We start from the raw sequence: 17,013 nt of genomic DNA, 5'->3' as shown, positions 1-17,013 counted from the left end.
AACTCACCTATTAAAAGAAAAATATTTCAGATTGGTGCTCAAAGTCAAACCCAACTTTATACTCTGTACAGGAGACATACCTAAAGTAAAGTGAGTCAGAACAGCTAAAAATAAAAGGATGATCAAGGATATATGAAGGAACTTCAAACAATATAATAGCAGAGGTTATAATTCTGTTATTAGACATGGTAGAATTAATAAAATAGAAATTATGGTAGATGCAAGGAGACACAGACAAACACACTAATGGAGAATTAACACACCTCTCTCAAGACAGGCCAAGAGGACAAAAAATAAAGGGGTTGAAGACTTTAATGAATAAGATAGATCATATGTGTGTGTGTGTATGTATGTATGCATATCAAACTTTATACCCTGGTAAATGCCCTTCCACCTTGAAATTTAAAACTCTTTAAACAACTTCTGTTTGAAAAATGGAAATATAAACCAAAAATTTTAAATTCCTAAAACATAATGATAATAAACATCACATCAGAATTTTGAGATATAATTAAAGCAGTGGTTGGAAGAAAATTTATAGTCTTAAATACCTGACATAAAGAAAAATGAAAGGATAAATATTACGAATTTAAATTCCCAATTAAAAAAACTAGAAAAAGTTACACTCCAAAGCAAATACAAAGGAGAAATAAGTAGAAGAAAAAATAAAGATAGAGAGATTAATGTGGTAGAAAATAGAAAAGCAGTAAATCAAAATACTGTTTCTTTGGAGAAAACCTCAACAAAATAACAAACCACTAGTTAGCCTAATAAAAAAAAAAGAATAAGCACAGATATACAAAAGTAGAAATGACAAAGGTGGGGAATAACTATGTAAACTAGGAAGGCTAGGTGAAATAGGAAAATACTGTTTGTCAAAATTGACCCTAGGAGCATCACATATGTTTTCAAAGCACTTATATCACAGACTGCATGCAGATTATTTTAGAGGGAAATCCTACAAAACCTTGAAGACCAGATAATCTCAATGCTACTTAAGTTGTTGTACTTCAGTGATACCCAACAGAACTTTCTGTGATGATAGAAATGTTTTATGTCTTTGCTGTCCAGTATGGTAGTCACCAGCCACATGTGTCTGTAGAGCACTTGAAATGTGTCTACTGCAACTAAAGAATTGAATATTTAATTTTATTTTAATTATAATTTAAAGTTAAAAACCTGTGTGGTTGGTGGCTACCATACTAGACAGTGCACTTCTAGATCATAGAAAAAGGAAAATATCCAAATTCTTTTTATGAAGCAGGTAGAACTTTGATACTTAACCCTGATTTAAACACACACACACGTGCACACACACACACACAGCCTCGTGTGAATATTATTACAAAACACCTAAATAAAATATTAGGATTTAGAGTTCAACATATTTACAGCAACAATTCATCAAGACAAAGTAGCGTTTTTTTTCTGGGAATGAAAAGAATATTTAACTTCAGAAATATCATTAATGGACTTTCACCATATTAAAATAGCTAAGGAAGAAAGTCATATGAACTTCAGCAAAAATCAGCACACTGCTGAGGACTCACATTTCTCGATTTCAAAACTTACTACAAAGCAACAGTACTCAAGACATTGTGGTACTGGCATAAATTGAACATAGACTTATAGATAAGAGGATTAGATTTGAGAGTCCAGAAATAAACCCATACATTTATGCTCAGTTGATTTTCAACAAGGGTGCTAAGATAATTCAGTAGGGGTTTTCAACAACTGGCACAGGGACAACTGGATATCTACATACAAAAGAATGAAGTTGGACTCCACCTCCACACCATATACAAAAATTGACTCCAAGTGGATAATAGACCTAAATGTAAGAGCTAAAACTATAAAACTCTTAGAAGAAAACATGGGAGTAAATCTTCATGACCTTGGATTAGGCAGTGGTTTCTTAGATATGGCACCAAAAGCACATACAACAGAAGAAAAACTAGATAGATGGGCTTCAAAATTAAAAGCTTTTGTGCTTCCAAAGACACTATCAAGAAAGTGAAAAGATAGCCCACACGATGGGAGGAAATAGGCAAATCCAAAAAGGCAGAGAGTAGGTTAGTGGTTTCCAGGGATTGGGATGAAGCGACAAGGGGGGGTGGCAGCTAATAGATATGGGTTTTCTTTTTGGAGGAGTGATGAAAATGTTCTAAAATTAGAATGATGTTTCATAACTCTAAAAACCACTGAATTGGATATTTAAAAGTATAAATTGAGTTACATCTCACTAAAGCTATTTTTTCAAAATCACATGTCCGATTCAACAAATAGTATTGGGAAAACTGGATATCCACATGCAAAAGAATGAAGTTGGACCTTTACCTTACACCATTATACAATAACTAACCCAAAATGGATCAACAACCTAAATGTAGGAGCTAAAACTGTAAAGCTCTTAGAAGAAAACATAGGGGGAAAGCTTCGTGACGTTGGAATTGGCAGTTATTTTTGGATATGACACCAAAAGCACAGGCAACAAAAGAAAAAAACAGTTAAATTTGACTGCATCAAAATTTAAAATTTTGTTTATCAAAGGACACTTTTAACAGAGTGAATAGGGAACTCATGGAATGGGAGAAAATATTTGCGAATCATATATCTGGTAAGGGGTTAATATCCAGAATATATTTTTTAAAACTCCTTCAGTTGAACAACAGCAAATAAACAACCTGATTAAAAAATAAGCAAAGGACTTGAATAGACATTTCTCTGAAGAAGATATACACGTAGCCAATAAGCATATGAAAAAATGCTCAGCATCAGTAATCATTTAGGGAAATACAAATCAAAAACACAATGAGATAATACTTCACACCCATTAGGATGGCTATTACCAAATAAATAGAAAATAACAAGTGTTGGTGAGGATGTGGGGAAACTGGAACCATGTGTATTGTGTATTGGGAATGTAAAATGGTACAGCCACTATGGAAAACAATATGTTTCCTCAAAGAACTTAAAAATAGAATTACATGTTATCTAGCAATTCCACTTTGGGGTAGATAGGCAAAAGAATAGAAAGCAGGGACTAAAGGAGATATTGGTATACCTATATTTAGCAGCATTATTCACAATATCCAAAAGGTCAAAACAACCCAAGTGTCCATTGACAGAAGAATGGATAAATAAAATGTGGTATATACACACAGTGGAATATTATTCAGCTTTAAAAAGTAAGAAGATTCTGACACATGCTACAGTGTGGATGAATCTTAAAGATATTATGCTATTATAAATGAAATAAGCCAGTAACAAAATGACAAATGCTGTATGATTCCACTTATACAAGGTACCAAATATAGGCAAATTCATTGCAACAGAAAATAGAATGGCGGTTGCCAGGAGCTGGGAAAGGGGAGAGGGGAATGGGGAGTTACTGTTTAATGGGCAGAGTTTCATTTGGGGAAGATGAAAAAGTTCTGGAGATGGATGGTGGTAATGGTTACACATTGATGTGAATGTACTTAATGCCATTTACTTTTGAAAAAGAAGGGGAAATATACGTGTATACACACACATGCACATATATATTAATGTACATGAACTTACATATATTTTGTATACTTAATTTTATAAAAAGAAACACAGGACCGTTAAAACCAGAAAATAATGAAAAGGTTACCTATTGGGAGTGTCTGGGAATAGGGTGGAAAGCATAGAAATGAGAGTGAGACTTCTCTAAAAATACCCTTTTATATTCTTTTGACTTTTGAATTATATAAATGTCTTACTTAATACATAAAATTAAACCAAAAAAAAAGATGAACAAGCCGTATCCTAAAATTGACTATAAACAGAAACAAACTGAACTCTGTATCAAATGGATATAATAACCACATTGAAAAAAGAGTTCAAACAGCTTGAACACAGAACCTTCACAGTACACCCGCAATGGGACATATTTCAAAGGAAAATGGAACTGCAAAGAAATTCTGACTTTTTCTTAACAATGTTAGTGGTTTTGCCCTAATAATCTGAAACTATTTTGCATGTATTGAAGATAGAGCAAATGAGTAAATAAGATACAAGCATGGGGTGGAAAAGATGAAGAAGAACCCTTGCAGTGTAGGATTTGAATTGGAGGTATGTTATGAACTCTTAACTTAAAATAGGTATATAAGTATATATTAATATGTATTAAAATATACATATATATTAATATAATACTTATTCACTTAGAGTATATACGTATGTATATGTATATATTTTAAGGTAATACATGTATATGTATACGTATGTATATATTCCAAGCTCTATTGAAAAGGCCTGGAAACAGTGACTCTTCAGTTGCAATGGGAGCACCTTGATTTGATTTCTAAATCCCATTCTCCACTAAAAGGAATCATGGCTCCTTGGAGCAATGGCTGATTCCAAGACTGAGCAACAGAGAAAATGTAAGGTGAATCTGGAAGATCTTATTATGTCAGAAAGCAAAGAAGTCTCAAAGAATGATGGGTACATATCAGAAGGATACAGGAGCCAGTTTAAAGGGACTCTGACTAGCCAAAATTGGAAAAATATGACCATCAAAGAGATTAATAAAAATAGAAGAACAATAGTAATAGCCTCATGGGTCCCTAGTGATACACAAGGAAAAAAAATTAAAGTTGCAGAGAAAGTTCTTCTTTATAGAATATCAGCTAACAAATATAAAGAATGATAGAGGGCTTCCCTGGTGGTGCAGTGGTTGAGAATCTGCCTGCCAATGCAGGGGACACGGGTTCGAGCCCTGGTCTGGGAGGATCCCACATGCCGCGGAGCAACTAAGCCCGTGAGCCACAACTGCTGAGCCTGCGCGTCTGGAGCCTGTGCTCCGCGACAAGAGAGGCCACGATAGTGAGAGGCCCGCGCACTGCGGTGAAGAGTGGCCCCCGCTTGCCACGACTAGAGAAAGCCCTCGCGCAGAAATGAAGACCCAACACAGCCCCAAATAAATAAATTAAAAAAAAAAAAAAAAAAAAAAAAGAATGATAGAAAATTACATTTTGGCAACCACCATTTTAATGGATTCAGACCAGGATAATCAATGAATGCTAAAACAAAGAAAAAAAAATCTTATTGGAGAATAGGATATTCACACAGGCTCAAAGTTTCTCCCCACTGATTATCTATTAATTACAAGGGGAAGGCTTCCCTGGTGGCGCAGTGGTTGAGAGTCCGCCTGCCGATGCAGGGGACACGGGTTCGTGCCCCGGTCCGGGAGGATCCCACGTGCCGCGGAGCAGCTGGGCCTGTGAGCCATGGCCGCTGAGCCTGCGCGTCTGGAGCCTGTGCTCCGCAACGGAAGAGGCCACAACAGTGAGAGGCCCGCGTGCCATTAAAAAAAAAAAAAAAAAAAAAAAAATTACAAGGGGAAATTACAATGAAAAAAATCTGTCAGTCATTCCTTAATAAGTGATCAAATTCAGTTTCATTAATAATTAGACAAACTGACATTATATACTGCTTGAAGCAATGAAATGAGAAGTACTCAACATCCCTTGTGTAATATCTTTGTCAAAACTGTTTAGCATGAATGTAATCATAAGGAAACAATCAGAAAACATCCAAATTGTGGGACGTCCTATAAAACAGGCCAGACTCTTCAAAAGTAACAATTTCATGAAAAACAAAAGGCAACTGGACTATCCTAGATTAAAGGAGACTAAAGAAACTTGACAACCAAATGCAGTATGTCATCCCTGATGTATTTTAAAAATTAAACACCTATAAAGACTCGGGGACAGTTGAAGATATTTTTAATTAAATGTATTGGATATGATAATATTGCAGTTCTAAAGGAGAATGTCCTTGTTCTGAGGACAAATATCTTGACGTACGTAGAGGTGAAGTCTATATCATGATGTCTCTAACTTTCACATAGTTCAGAGGAAAAAGTGTGTGTAGATAGATGGAAAGCAATTGTGGTGAAGTGTTATTAGTTGCTGAATTTAGGTGAAGGGTACATAGTTTGTTCTTGTATTGTTTTTTGCTACTTTTCTCTGGCTTTAAAATTTTTCAAGATAAAAAGTTTTAAATAATTTATGTATATGATTATACATATATATGTGTGTGTTCATGTTCCCCAGGCCTCCTCTGGACTTCTCCCCAGAGTTGCTGAATCAGAATTTCTAGGTAATGGGGCTTGGGATTCTGCATGGTAAAATGGCCCTCCCGAGACTCTAACACAGTTGGTCTGTATTTGGGAAGCATTGCTCTAAAGAGCATTCTTCTCCATTAAAATCTTGTGTGTATGTGTGTGTGTTCTGTTCACATAGGAACATTGGTTACTACTTTGCAGAGTCCTCCAGAGAAAAAAGGTGAAAAGGTAAAATGATTCTCAGGTGATGTCAACCTTTTCCTCACATCCCCTTGTTTTACTGGTTCATTCCAGTAAATGGTTCATAGACTGAGGTTATTTCTTCTAAACAGGGCTGTCTGGATCACTAATTCTCAAACATGGCTGCCAGTTAGAATCACCTAGGGAGCTCTCAAAAATTTCAGTGCCTAGGCCTTACCTCAGATCAATTAAATCTGAATTTCTGGGAGTGGGATGATGTATTCTTTAATGCTCCCCAGGTAATTTCAGTGTCCAAGTTCGAGAGTCCCTAGGCTAGAGCAAAGCTGGCCTCTGGTGAGGCCTCTAGTCAAGTGTGTCAGGATCCCAGTACAAACAGCCTGCTCAGCAAACTTAGTCACATGCTCTGATGTCTATGTGGGACATTGACTTGAAAGGAACCCTCTTATGTTCCTGACACTGATCAGTCTTCTCTTACGCTAAATAGCTTCCAGGGCCTGTCAGTAAAAAGGGGGGGTTTTTAAAGATGCGTATCTCATTTATGGTTATGGAAATTTGAATTCTGTTTATAGAAATTTGGGAGGGGGGATGAAATTTTAGAGAGAAGTAATTTTAACTATGGTATCTTAAATACTCATTTTATAAAGATAATTTTAAAAATATTCACCAAACTCTCTTCTCTGCAAGGCCCCTGACATTAAGTAATGCCAGACCCATCTATACGTACACCTATCTCAAGACTAGCCATAACCCCACCCCCAATTAAATAAATCTGAATTAACTTGTGTTTGAGTGTGTATATAAGAGTGGAGCATTGAAGTGGTGACAGCATCCTGGCAGAAGCAAAAGGAATTCTAACAGTCCTTCCCAAATACAACCTGACTGAACATTCAGTTCTTCCTCAGGGAAGACAGTTTGTTCAGCACCTCTCTTCCAGTTCTCGTTTCTGTCACTCTTGGGGTAAAATTAGATAGCCCACCCAACCTCAGTTTGGAATCACTGCTTTAGTTCAGTGTCATCATCTGACAAATACAGAAATAGGGAAAGGGAAGTTAGTTGTCCAAAGTTGTACAGTGAATTGGTGGCATGTTTCTGTACATGTATTTGTATGTGTACATGTATGTAAAGCTCCTCTGGGAGGAGAGAATGATTTGGGAATCATCTTGACAGCCATAGAGTCTAATAACTTCATAAAGCTTAGAATTACTATATAGGACAATGGCGGGGTAAGGAGTAGGGCCCATTCATGTGCTTCCTGGTATGAGTGCTGTTCTGTTACCTGCCACCAGAGGGCATGAACTATGATTAGATTCTAGACCTGCTGATCTACATTGAAGTTCAGAGCTTGCTCAGATCACTGTTAGTTCAAACAGATGAACCCTAACCTATTCAGTAGTCCCACAGTCTTAGGAGCATATGAAAGATCTTTGTGACTGGTTGTTTATAAATATTTTTAGAAGAAATCTTAACTAAGCACAGAACACTTGCAGCATGCCTGGGTTTAGAATTGGAGACCTGGCTTTATAATATTAGCCCAGGCACTTACTAGTTTAGTTGTGTGGCCAATGATAAGTTGCTTTACCTTGACTTTTAACTGTGAATTTCAGTTGCCTCACCTGCCACATCATTAATAAACTTTGCCACACATGGTTGAGGATTAAATGGGGTAACATGATAAAGCGTTTATCAATTCCTGGCACCCATTTAATAAGTGGAGATTTTTCCTTTGTTCAGTAAAACTCTCATGGAGCTCATATTCTGGTTGGAAAAGACATACGCATTACATGGAAAAAAGAAAGAAAATTTAGGCAGTGATAAAAGGTAAGGATAATAAGAAGGGAGCAGGATCTAGGAGGCTATTTTAGATAGGGTAGTCTAGGAATGCCTCTCTGAGGAGGTGATATTTCAGCAAACAACTATTAAAGATTTGAGAAAAGTGAAAGGTGTTTGAGGCAGAGGGACACAGCTTGGTGTGCTTGGGAAACAGAAAGACCAGTGAATGAAGGGCAGGGGAGTGGCAGGAGATGAGTTATAAGAAGTAAGCAAGTTCCGGATCATGTAAGTTTTGTTAAATACATAAAGACTTTAGATTTATTTTGTGTTATAGGATGTAAGCATAAGAGTGATGTGATCTGATTTATAGTTTTAAAAACATAACCATATCATTCTGGTTGCTGTGTGGAGAATAGACAGTAGGGAGGCAAAAGTTGAAGCAGAGAGAAGGGTTAGAAGGCTGTTTTAGTAGTCTGCAAAGTTTGACTGTCACTTAGATTAGGGTGTTAGTGGGGAGAAATACAGAATGGTAAGGAACGGTTAGGTTTAGGGTATATTAGATGTAAGAACCATCAACACTTGCTGATTAATTGTATTTGAGAGACAATAGAAAGGGAGGAACCAAGAGTGACTTCTAGGCTTTTTGGTCTCAGCACTTGGGTTTATATAAGTGGTTAACTGAGATGAGATGATTGGAGGAAAGGGGGTAGTAAAATCAAGAGTTCTGTTTTAGATTTACTCATTTTGAGATCTCTTGGCATCCAAGTAGAGTTATAGAATAAGGCAGTTGAAAATATGAGCATGAAACTCAGGACAGAGGTTTGGGTTAGAGATATAAATTGGTAGTCATCGTTGATGGGAGAAAAGTGGGGACCAAGAAAGAGAACCAGTGGCCAGACACTGAGGTACTCCCACTTTAGAGGTTAGGATTTCTTACCCACCTGGCCTTTTCCTTGCAAGTCATTGTTTAATTTGAGGAGACCCTCAAATTATTGTTTTTACTCTTCTCTTCCTTTTTGCACAAATTTACAACTCCAGTTCTTTTACCAAGAGAGACAGCATGGTAGAACTGAGTGATTAAATATTTGAAGACATTAATGTGCTGATTAATAATGAAGGCTCTGGAGACAGAGGAATTTGGTTTAAATCCTGCCTCTGCTATTTACTAGCTTAGCGACCTTGGATATTTTACTTAATTTCTCTAATCTCAGTCTTTTCATCTATAATAATCAAAATAAAAGCCAGCATTCATTTAACACTTATCACATACCAGGCATCATTTTAAGTGCTTCGCACGTATTAACCTATTTTAACCCTTAGAACAACCCATTGAAGTAGTTACTATTCCTACCCATTTTATTGTTGAGGAAATGAAAGCCAGAGAGAGGTCTTATAATTTGCCAAACTTCACACACCAGGTAAGTAGCAGAGCTAGATTTGAATCTAGGGAGCCTGGCTCCAAAACCAGTGCTACTTTTCTCTTATCAAATTCACAGAGTTGTAGAGTGATTAAATGAGATAACCCACTTAAAAGTGCTTAGCAAATGGAGGCTGGCAAATAATATGAGCGTAATAAATGTTTTCTTATGGAGGCAGCATAGTGTAGTGAAAAAGAATCAGATGGAAAGTCCTGGGGCTCCAGCCTGACTACAGGAACAACTTACGTGATCATGAACAAGTTTCTTAGCCTCTCTGGACTTCAGTTTTGTCATCTACAATATAAAACCTTCATACTATATGGCCTCTGAAATCCCTTTCAGTGCTTAAACATTCTATCGATGACCCCCCAAGACAGGTGGTGAATACAATTGCATTTGGTAGGGGAATAAGGTACTCAGTAATTCCTTGGGTTGACAACATTTCTACTTTGCCCTTCTACTCTTGAAGAAACTTGCTAGGAGATAGTGAAATGTAGTTAAGAACCATGGGGTTTGGAGTAAGACTGTCATGTAGTGGAACTGTTTCTACCACTTACTACCTTGGACAAGCTACTTCTCCTGAGTTTCTCTTTCATCATCTGCAAACTAGGGGTAATGATAGTGCACACCTCATGGCATTATTTGAAATATCCTGTGAGAAAGCGCCTGTAAAGTATTTAATACATGATAAACATTGAATACATATTAACTATTATAATATTATTATAAGGGTTTCCAGAGCTGAGAGGATTTCTTTTTCGCTCAAGTACCAGATGAGATAGAAGCCTCTCAGTAACCCACTTCTAAAGAATTGAATTGGGAATTACATGGTGAGGCACTCTCGTTGTTGGGAACTGAGGGCATGAATCAGAATTTTCTAATTGTGCAGTCTTTCCTCCCCACTCCTCTCTTATACGAAGGTGTAGGGAGCATTTCTCTAGAACAGCTTTGCCTTATCCGTAGGTGTAGTGAATCATTCATGGCAAATCTGCACTAGGTTTGGCTTGCTTCAACCCTTCCCTGACCTAAAGAGAGTTGTTTTACTCACACACAAACCAGACCTGAATTTCTGGAGAAATTTGTTTGTCTGTTTGTTTGTACCGTGGTCAAAGGAAGAGTAGTAGTCAAGACTCTTTGGGAGTATAACCCAGACCTCAACCCAGACCAGGTTAGAGGACGGTAATAGGAGGAGACAGGAATTAGTGACTTGTGTAACTGCGAAGCCCAAGACCTGGTGCTGAGTGTGTCTGGACACAGAGTTTTAAACACTCCCGTGTCTCCATCTCCTGCTCTACATTGGCCTTATTCTCAGTTATGTTCTCCATTTAGCAGTGCCAAATCTACAAACTTCCTTATAACCATGATCTCAGAGAAAGCAAAGCTCTCTCCAACATGCACATCATATCAGAAAACAGTTGGTCCAACTTGGGACATACATATAAACTTTTGGTCTAGGGGAATCTGATGCTTTTAAATGGCATTATTTTGCATTCCATGGCCAGGTAGGTAGAGCCCAGTGTAGACATCCCCACCAAATCACATAAAATTAGAGTTTTTTTGTCTTTGGGGTTTTTTTACAGAAGGAAAAAGAGCTGGGCAAGCAAAAAAGAAGTGGTAGCAGTTTGACAGGAATGTGTGAATTGCTATCTCCACTGTTGATGAATGAGCTATCCCAAGAAGTCTCCTGACCCTGGGAAACCTCACTTGGTAGCCTAGCCAGCTTTGAGACTAAAAGTTTAAATCATGTGTGGGTGGCACCTCTCTTATTTACATTTTCTTCTCTCTTCTCACATCCCCCCCTTTAATTTAATTATAGTTCTTAACTAATACTTTATCCCAAAAGCTGATTCTTCCTTTTTCATTTCACATGCACATTGATAATTTAGTGTAGTAAAGAGTGTGGGCTCAACAGTCAGATTGCCTAGACTTCTATCCTGTCTTTGTCATTTGCTCACTTTGAAATCTTAAGCAGTTTACTTTATACCTCTTTCCTCATTTATAAAATGAAGATAATTTCTCCCCTACTGGGTTGTCTTGAGGATTAAATTAGATAGTTGGTAGAAAGTGCCTGGCACAGTATCTAGCGCACAGTGAAGTACTCAGTAATATCAGATACTGTTGTTGCTATTTCTCTGCAGCTTTGGTTCAGCCTATCTGTTCTTTGTCAGGAATGGGAAAGCTGAGGTAGATTGGGAGACTATCAGAAAGCACTACATTTTGGTATCTCAGGACAGAGTGTTGAAGCCAAATTGAAGGAAGCACTTGGAGCTCTAATTGGAAGACTTAACTATGATAATGATCTTATTTTTACAGTTTGTTAATTAAATGGTATATTCTTATTGACTTGTCATCGCAGAATGACAGTGGACAATTAACATCCCTAGGCTTCTTTTCACTCTTTTGGAAAATGAGTTTTTTTGATAAGATGATCCCTTCCATTTTCTTTTTTTTTTTTTTTTTTTCTTTTTTTGCGGTATGTGGGCCTCTCACTGTTGTGGCCTCTCCCGTTGCGGAGCACAGGCTCCAGATGCGCAGGCCCAGCGGCCATGGCTCACGGGCCCAGCCGCTCCGCGGCATATGGGATCCTCCCAGACCGGGGCACGAACCCGTATCCCCTGCATCGGCAGGCAGACTCCCAACCACTGCGCCACCAGGGAGGCCCATCCCTTCCATTTTCATCAATGCCTGATCCTTTGTTAAGTAAAAATGAATATCAGAAGTGTTTTGTACTCTGTGTATGTGTGTATGTGTGAGAGAGAGAGGGAAAGAGAGACAGAGTGAGAAAGAGAAAGTGAGAGCAAAAGTGAGAGTGTGTTTACATTGAGATAAACCAAAAAGATTTACTTGTATATTGGATTTATCAGACATATCTGGTTTCTTCTTAAGAGATTATTATACCCCTGTTCACACTCTACTGTCTAGATCATTTATAAGTGTTTGTTATTCCTATCACACATCTATTTTGTATTTTTCAAGGAAACTTTTTAGGCATGATATTTGTTGTGTAATACTTGTTTTGGCTTCAGGAAACTTGGTTGGGGACTTTACTCCACTACTTACTTTGCAACATTACCTTGGGCAAGTTACATTCCCTCTTATATGCCTCATTTCCTCATCTGTCTAATGAGGCATTTCTTCTACTTAACCTTTAAGCCCTTCCCTAACCATCTGTGATTCTATAACTATCACAGCATAGGTTGTGGCAGGCGTAGCTGGATTCCAAAGGGAAAACTTGATATAGCAGTTGCCTTTGAGACATATTTTTTATCTGTTGCCCATTATGTTTGCTGCAGGATTTCGACTGAATGCTTCCTCTTGGCCCATGTTCCTTTTGAAGACTCTAAATGGAGCAGAGATGGCTCCCATCAGGATTTTCCACAAGGTACAGTGTCCCTCAGCTATCACCAGCTCCAAATTGCTTAAGGTCAAATGCTTACATTCTTTCAATTACTGAGCCTCTGATGTCTACATTATATATGTGGCCTGAGGATGCCTTCTCAGAAACTAGTTCAGCAGAAGGGTTTTTTAAGTACCTTAAAAAGCCATAATTATCCCCAGAGAAATATTAGACTGGTAAATTAGGATTTCTGGGTTTTGGGTCCTAGCTCTGCCAACAGTAGGTTTTGACCTCATCTGTTAAGTGGGATTCTGTCTACCTCATAGGGTTTTAAGAAGTTAAACATTTTTTTTATTAGTAAAACATATAAAGTGTAGTATAAATCTAAAGGAGCTATTCTTATTATAGAACATGCAGTTCCATAAGGTCCATATTCTAAACAGAGAGTAAGGAAGGAGACTATTTTTTGAGTGCCTACAGTATGTTTGGAGTTTATCTATGCTATCTCATTTAAATACCCACAGTTAACTTTATGAAGCAAGAACTATTATTTCGATTTAGTAGTTAAGGAAACAAATACTTTTGAATAAGGAACTTGCCCAAGGTCGCATGACTAGTAAGTGGTGGAACAGGGATCCCAAACCTGTATTCATTCTTCCTGATTTCTCGAGGGATGAAGCAATCAGTCTGCTCTTAGTTGATCTTTAATGAGGTTAAAGTTACTGTAAAGGGGACTGAATTAGGGTTGCCTATGTTGCCATTTAAGTCTAAACCCTGAGAGTACCCTGGTTCCCAGAATACAGTATACTGGACAACTTGAAACCCTTCCACTGCAGAATACCTAAAAATGATGGGGGGTAAGGGGCCAACAAGTATTCTTCTAAAGGCTTTGCTGACCTTACTAGAAAGTAAGATAACTCCAAGGCCAAAATGAGGAAGGAAAACCAGAGTGTTAGGTGTACTGAACCTGCAGGTGCCGTAAGGGGCTTTGCCAGTCTTACTTTCCAAGGACCTTGTCTTTTAACAACCACAGTAGGATAGAAGTTGAGGCCTTGGGCCCATGCAAGGCAGAAAAATGTACCTGGGACTGCCATATAAAAAATCAGATTGGATCCCTCAAATGTTTACTCCTTAGTGAAAAGACTATTGCATTGATGAGGAAGAGTCTCTGCCTGGGCCATGGGCAGGGGTAGGAAGTGAGTCATCTCTTCTGATAAGACAGTCATTCCCCATGGAAGTCCAGGGTTCAGATATAGTGCCTGTGTTGTTTCAGAACTCCAAAATTGTATGGGATATTTCTGAGTGCCTGGCAGAAGCAAACCCAACACCTCTCTAGAGGGTTTGGTTGTTTTCAACCCAGATGTCATAGAAGTCCCAAAAGTGAAGTACCACTGAAGATGAGTTCAGTTCAGTTCATAATTACAGAGCCCGCAAAACTCACAAAGCAAATCCTGCATGATGAGACTTCAGTAGACAACAAACAGTAAGACTCTAACCTCAAGCACTTTCAGATAATAGAAATATCAGATAGAGATTATAAATTAAGTATTTGAAAATGAGTAAGGAATGAAAAGAAGGAATTTAAAAATGAGAAAAGTACAACCCTCTATTTTTTTTAAAGACAAAGTTGAAAAAACAACAAATTGAATATCTAGAAATGAAACTTAACCATTAAAATTTTAAAATCTTAGGTAGGTGTATAAGTGACTTAGACCTAGATAGAGAAGAAAGAATTGAAAGACACGTGTAAGGACTTTCCCCAGAGTGCAGTACAGAGAGATAAAAGAGATGGAAAATATATTAAAGAGAAAAGACAAAGAGAATACTATTAGAAGGTCCAATATATGCTGAACATGAACTTTAAAAAGATTAATTAGAAAGAATAAAGAAGAGTCAATATTTGAAAACATAATGACAGAATTTTCCAGAATGTGTAATAAAGACAAATATATACCTTAAAACATCATGGTATAACTAAAGTCAAAAGAAAAGATCTGATCAAAGTAATCACACAGAATACAGTCATCCTCTGTGAGGGATGGTTCTGCACCTGTGTGGGACTGGTTCCAGGACCCCCTGAATATGAAAATCCACACATACTCAACTCCCTTATATAAAATGGCGTAGTACAGTCAGCCCTCCGTATCCACATCTTCCATGTCCATGTGGACTGAACCTTCAAAAGGATTACAGTTAGGCTGACAGCACATTTCTTGACGGCAGCAGTACAAGCCAAAAGATAACAGAATAATATCTTCAAAGAACTAAGAAAAAATAGTTGTCCACCTAGAATTTTATATCTACTTATACTATTATTTCAGAATGAATGTAAAATCAAGACATTTTCAACAAACTAACACAAATAGATACGAATATATCTGCTGAAAGAACAATTGAAGACTATATTTCAGGAAGAAGATAACTGGGGACTTCCCTGGTGGCACAGTGGTTAAGAATCCACCTGCCAGTGCAGGGGACATGGGTTCAATCCCTGGTCCAGGAAGATCCCACATGCTGGGGAGCAACTAAGCCCGTGTGCCACAACTGCTGAGCCCACGTGCCACAACTAATGAAGCCCACATACCTAGAGCCCACGCTCAACAAGAGAAGCCACCACAATGAAAAGCCCAAGCATCACAACGAAGAGTAGCCCCCACTCGACTCAACTAGAGAAAGCCCGCACGCAACAACGAAGACCCAGCGCAGCCATAAATAAGTAAATGAATGAATGAATGAATGAATAAATAAATGAATAAATGAAAAGATAATTGAACATGGAAAGTAAGAATGAGATGCAAAAAGTACTGCTGAAGAAAGATTGTTTAACATATGAGTAAAACTAATCAACCATTGCCTATAACTGTATAAACCAGTTATACTAACAGAAGTGATCAACTGGCAGTATAACAACGTGGAACTAAATTATCAAACACCTGTTAACTCAGGAGTAGTTTAAATATTCTGAGGTTCTTGTTTAAAGATGAGCTTTAGACTCAATTATGTTAACTATACAGTTATGATCTGAAGGGGATCCACCAAAAGACTAAATATAGAATGGTTAACGTATGAATTGGGGACTTCCCTGGTGGCACAGTGGTTAAGAATCTGCCTGCCAGGGGAGCTTCAAGATGGCTAAAGAGTAAGACATGGAGATCACCTTCCTCCCCACAAATACATCAGAAATACGTCTACATGTGGAACAACTCCTACAGAACACCTACTGAACGCTGGCAGAAGACCTCAGACCTCCCAAAAGGCAAGAAACTCCGCACGTACCTGGGTAGGGCAAAAGAAAAAAGAAGAAACAGAAACAAAAGAATAGTGATGGGACCTGCACCAGTGGGAGGGAGCTGTGAAGGAGGAAAGGTTTCCACACACTAGGAAGCCCCATCGCGGGCAGAGACTGTGGGTGGCGGAGTGGGGAAGCTTCAGAGCCACGGTGGAGAGTGCAGCAACGGGTGCGGAGGACAAAGCGGAGAGGTTCCTGCACAGAGGATTAGTGCCGACCAACACTCACCATCCCGAGAGGCTTCTTGGTTCACCCACCAGGACGGGAGGGGGCTGGGAGCTGAGGCTCCAGCTTCGGTGGATCCCAGGGAGAGGACTGGGGTTGGCTGCATGAACACAGCCTGAAGGGGCTAGTGCACCACAGCTAGCCAGTAGGGAGTCCCGGAAAAAGTCTGGAGCTGCCAAAGAGGCAAGAGACATTTTCGTGCCTCTTTGTTTCCTGGTGCGCGAGGAGAGGGGATTAAGAGCGCTGCTTAAAGGAGCTCGAGACGGTTGCGAGCCATGGCTGTCAGCGCGGACCCCAGAGACGGGCATGAGATACTAAGGCTGCTGCTGCAGCCACCAAGAACCCTGTGAGCAAGCACAGGTCACTCTCCACACCTCCCCTCCCGGGAGCCTGTGCAGCCCACCACTGCCAGGGTCCTGTGATCCAGGGACAACTTCCCTAGGAGAACACACAGCACGCCTCACGCTGGTGCAACGTCATGCCAGCCTCTGCTGCCACAGGCTCACCCCACATTCCGTACCTCTCCCTCCCCCTGGTCTAAGTGAGCCAGAGCCCCCAGATCAGCTGCTCCTTTAACCCTGTCCAGTCTGAGCAAAGAACAGACACCCTCAGGCAACCTACACATAGAGGCGGGTCCAAATCCATAGTTGAACCCCAGGAGCTGTGTGAACAAAGAAGA

At 38.9% G+C, this 17,013-nt stretch overlaps 1 protein-coding gene across 9 annotated transcripts in view; it reads left to right on the top strand.

Annotated features, from left to right (window-relative positions):
- The window catches only part of SCMH1 (Scm polycomb group protein homolog 1), a 193,435-nt gene that overhangs the window by 79,709 nt on the left and 96,713 nt on the right, over positions 1 to 17,013 (top strand). For all 9 annotated transcript variants that reach the window (XM_060089621.1, XM_060089622.1, XM_060089628.1 and 6 more), the window contains one exon: positions 12,777 to 12,865. In XM_060089621.1, the coding sequence (XP_059945604.1) occupies positions 12,777 to 12,865 (89 nt within the window). The remainder of the gene's footprint in view (positions 1 to 12,776; positions 12,866 to 17,013) is intronic.

The sequence above is a fragment of the Mesoplodon densirostris genome, chromosome 2 (genome assembly GCF_025265405.1).
Source record: "Mesoplodon densirostris isolate mMesDen1 chromosome 2, mMesDen1 primary haplotype, whole genome shotgun sequence".
In the NCBI taxonomy this organism is placed as follows: Eukaryota; Metazoa; Chordata; class Mammalia; order Artiodactyla; family Ziphiidae; genus Mesoplodon; species Mesoplodon densirostris.
The sequence above is the reverse complement of the archived record's forward strand: the minus strand, read 5'-3'. Positions and strand labels throughout refer to the sequence as shown.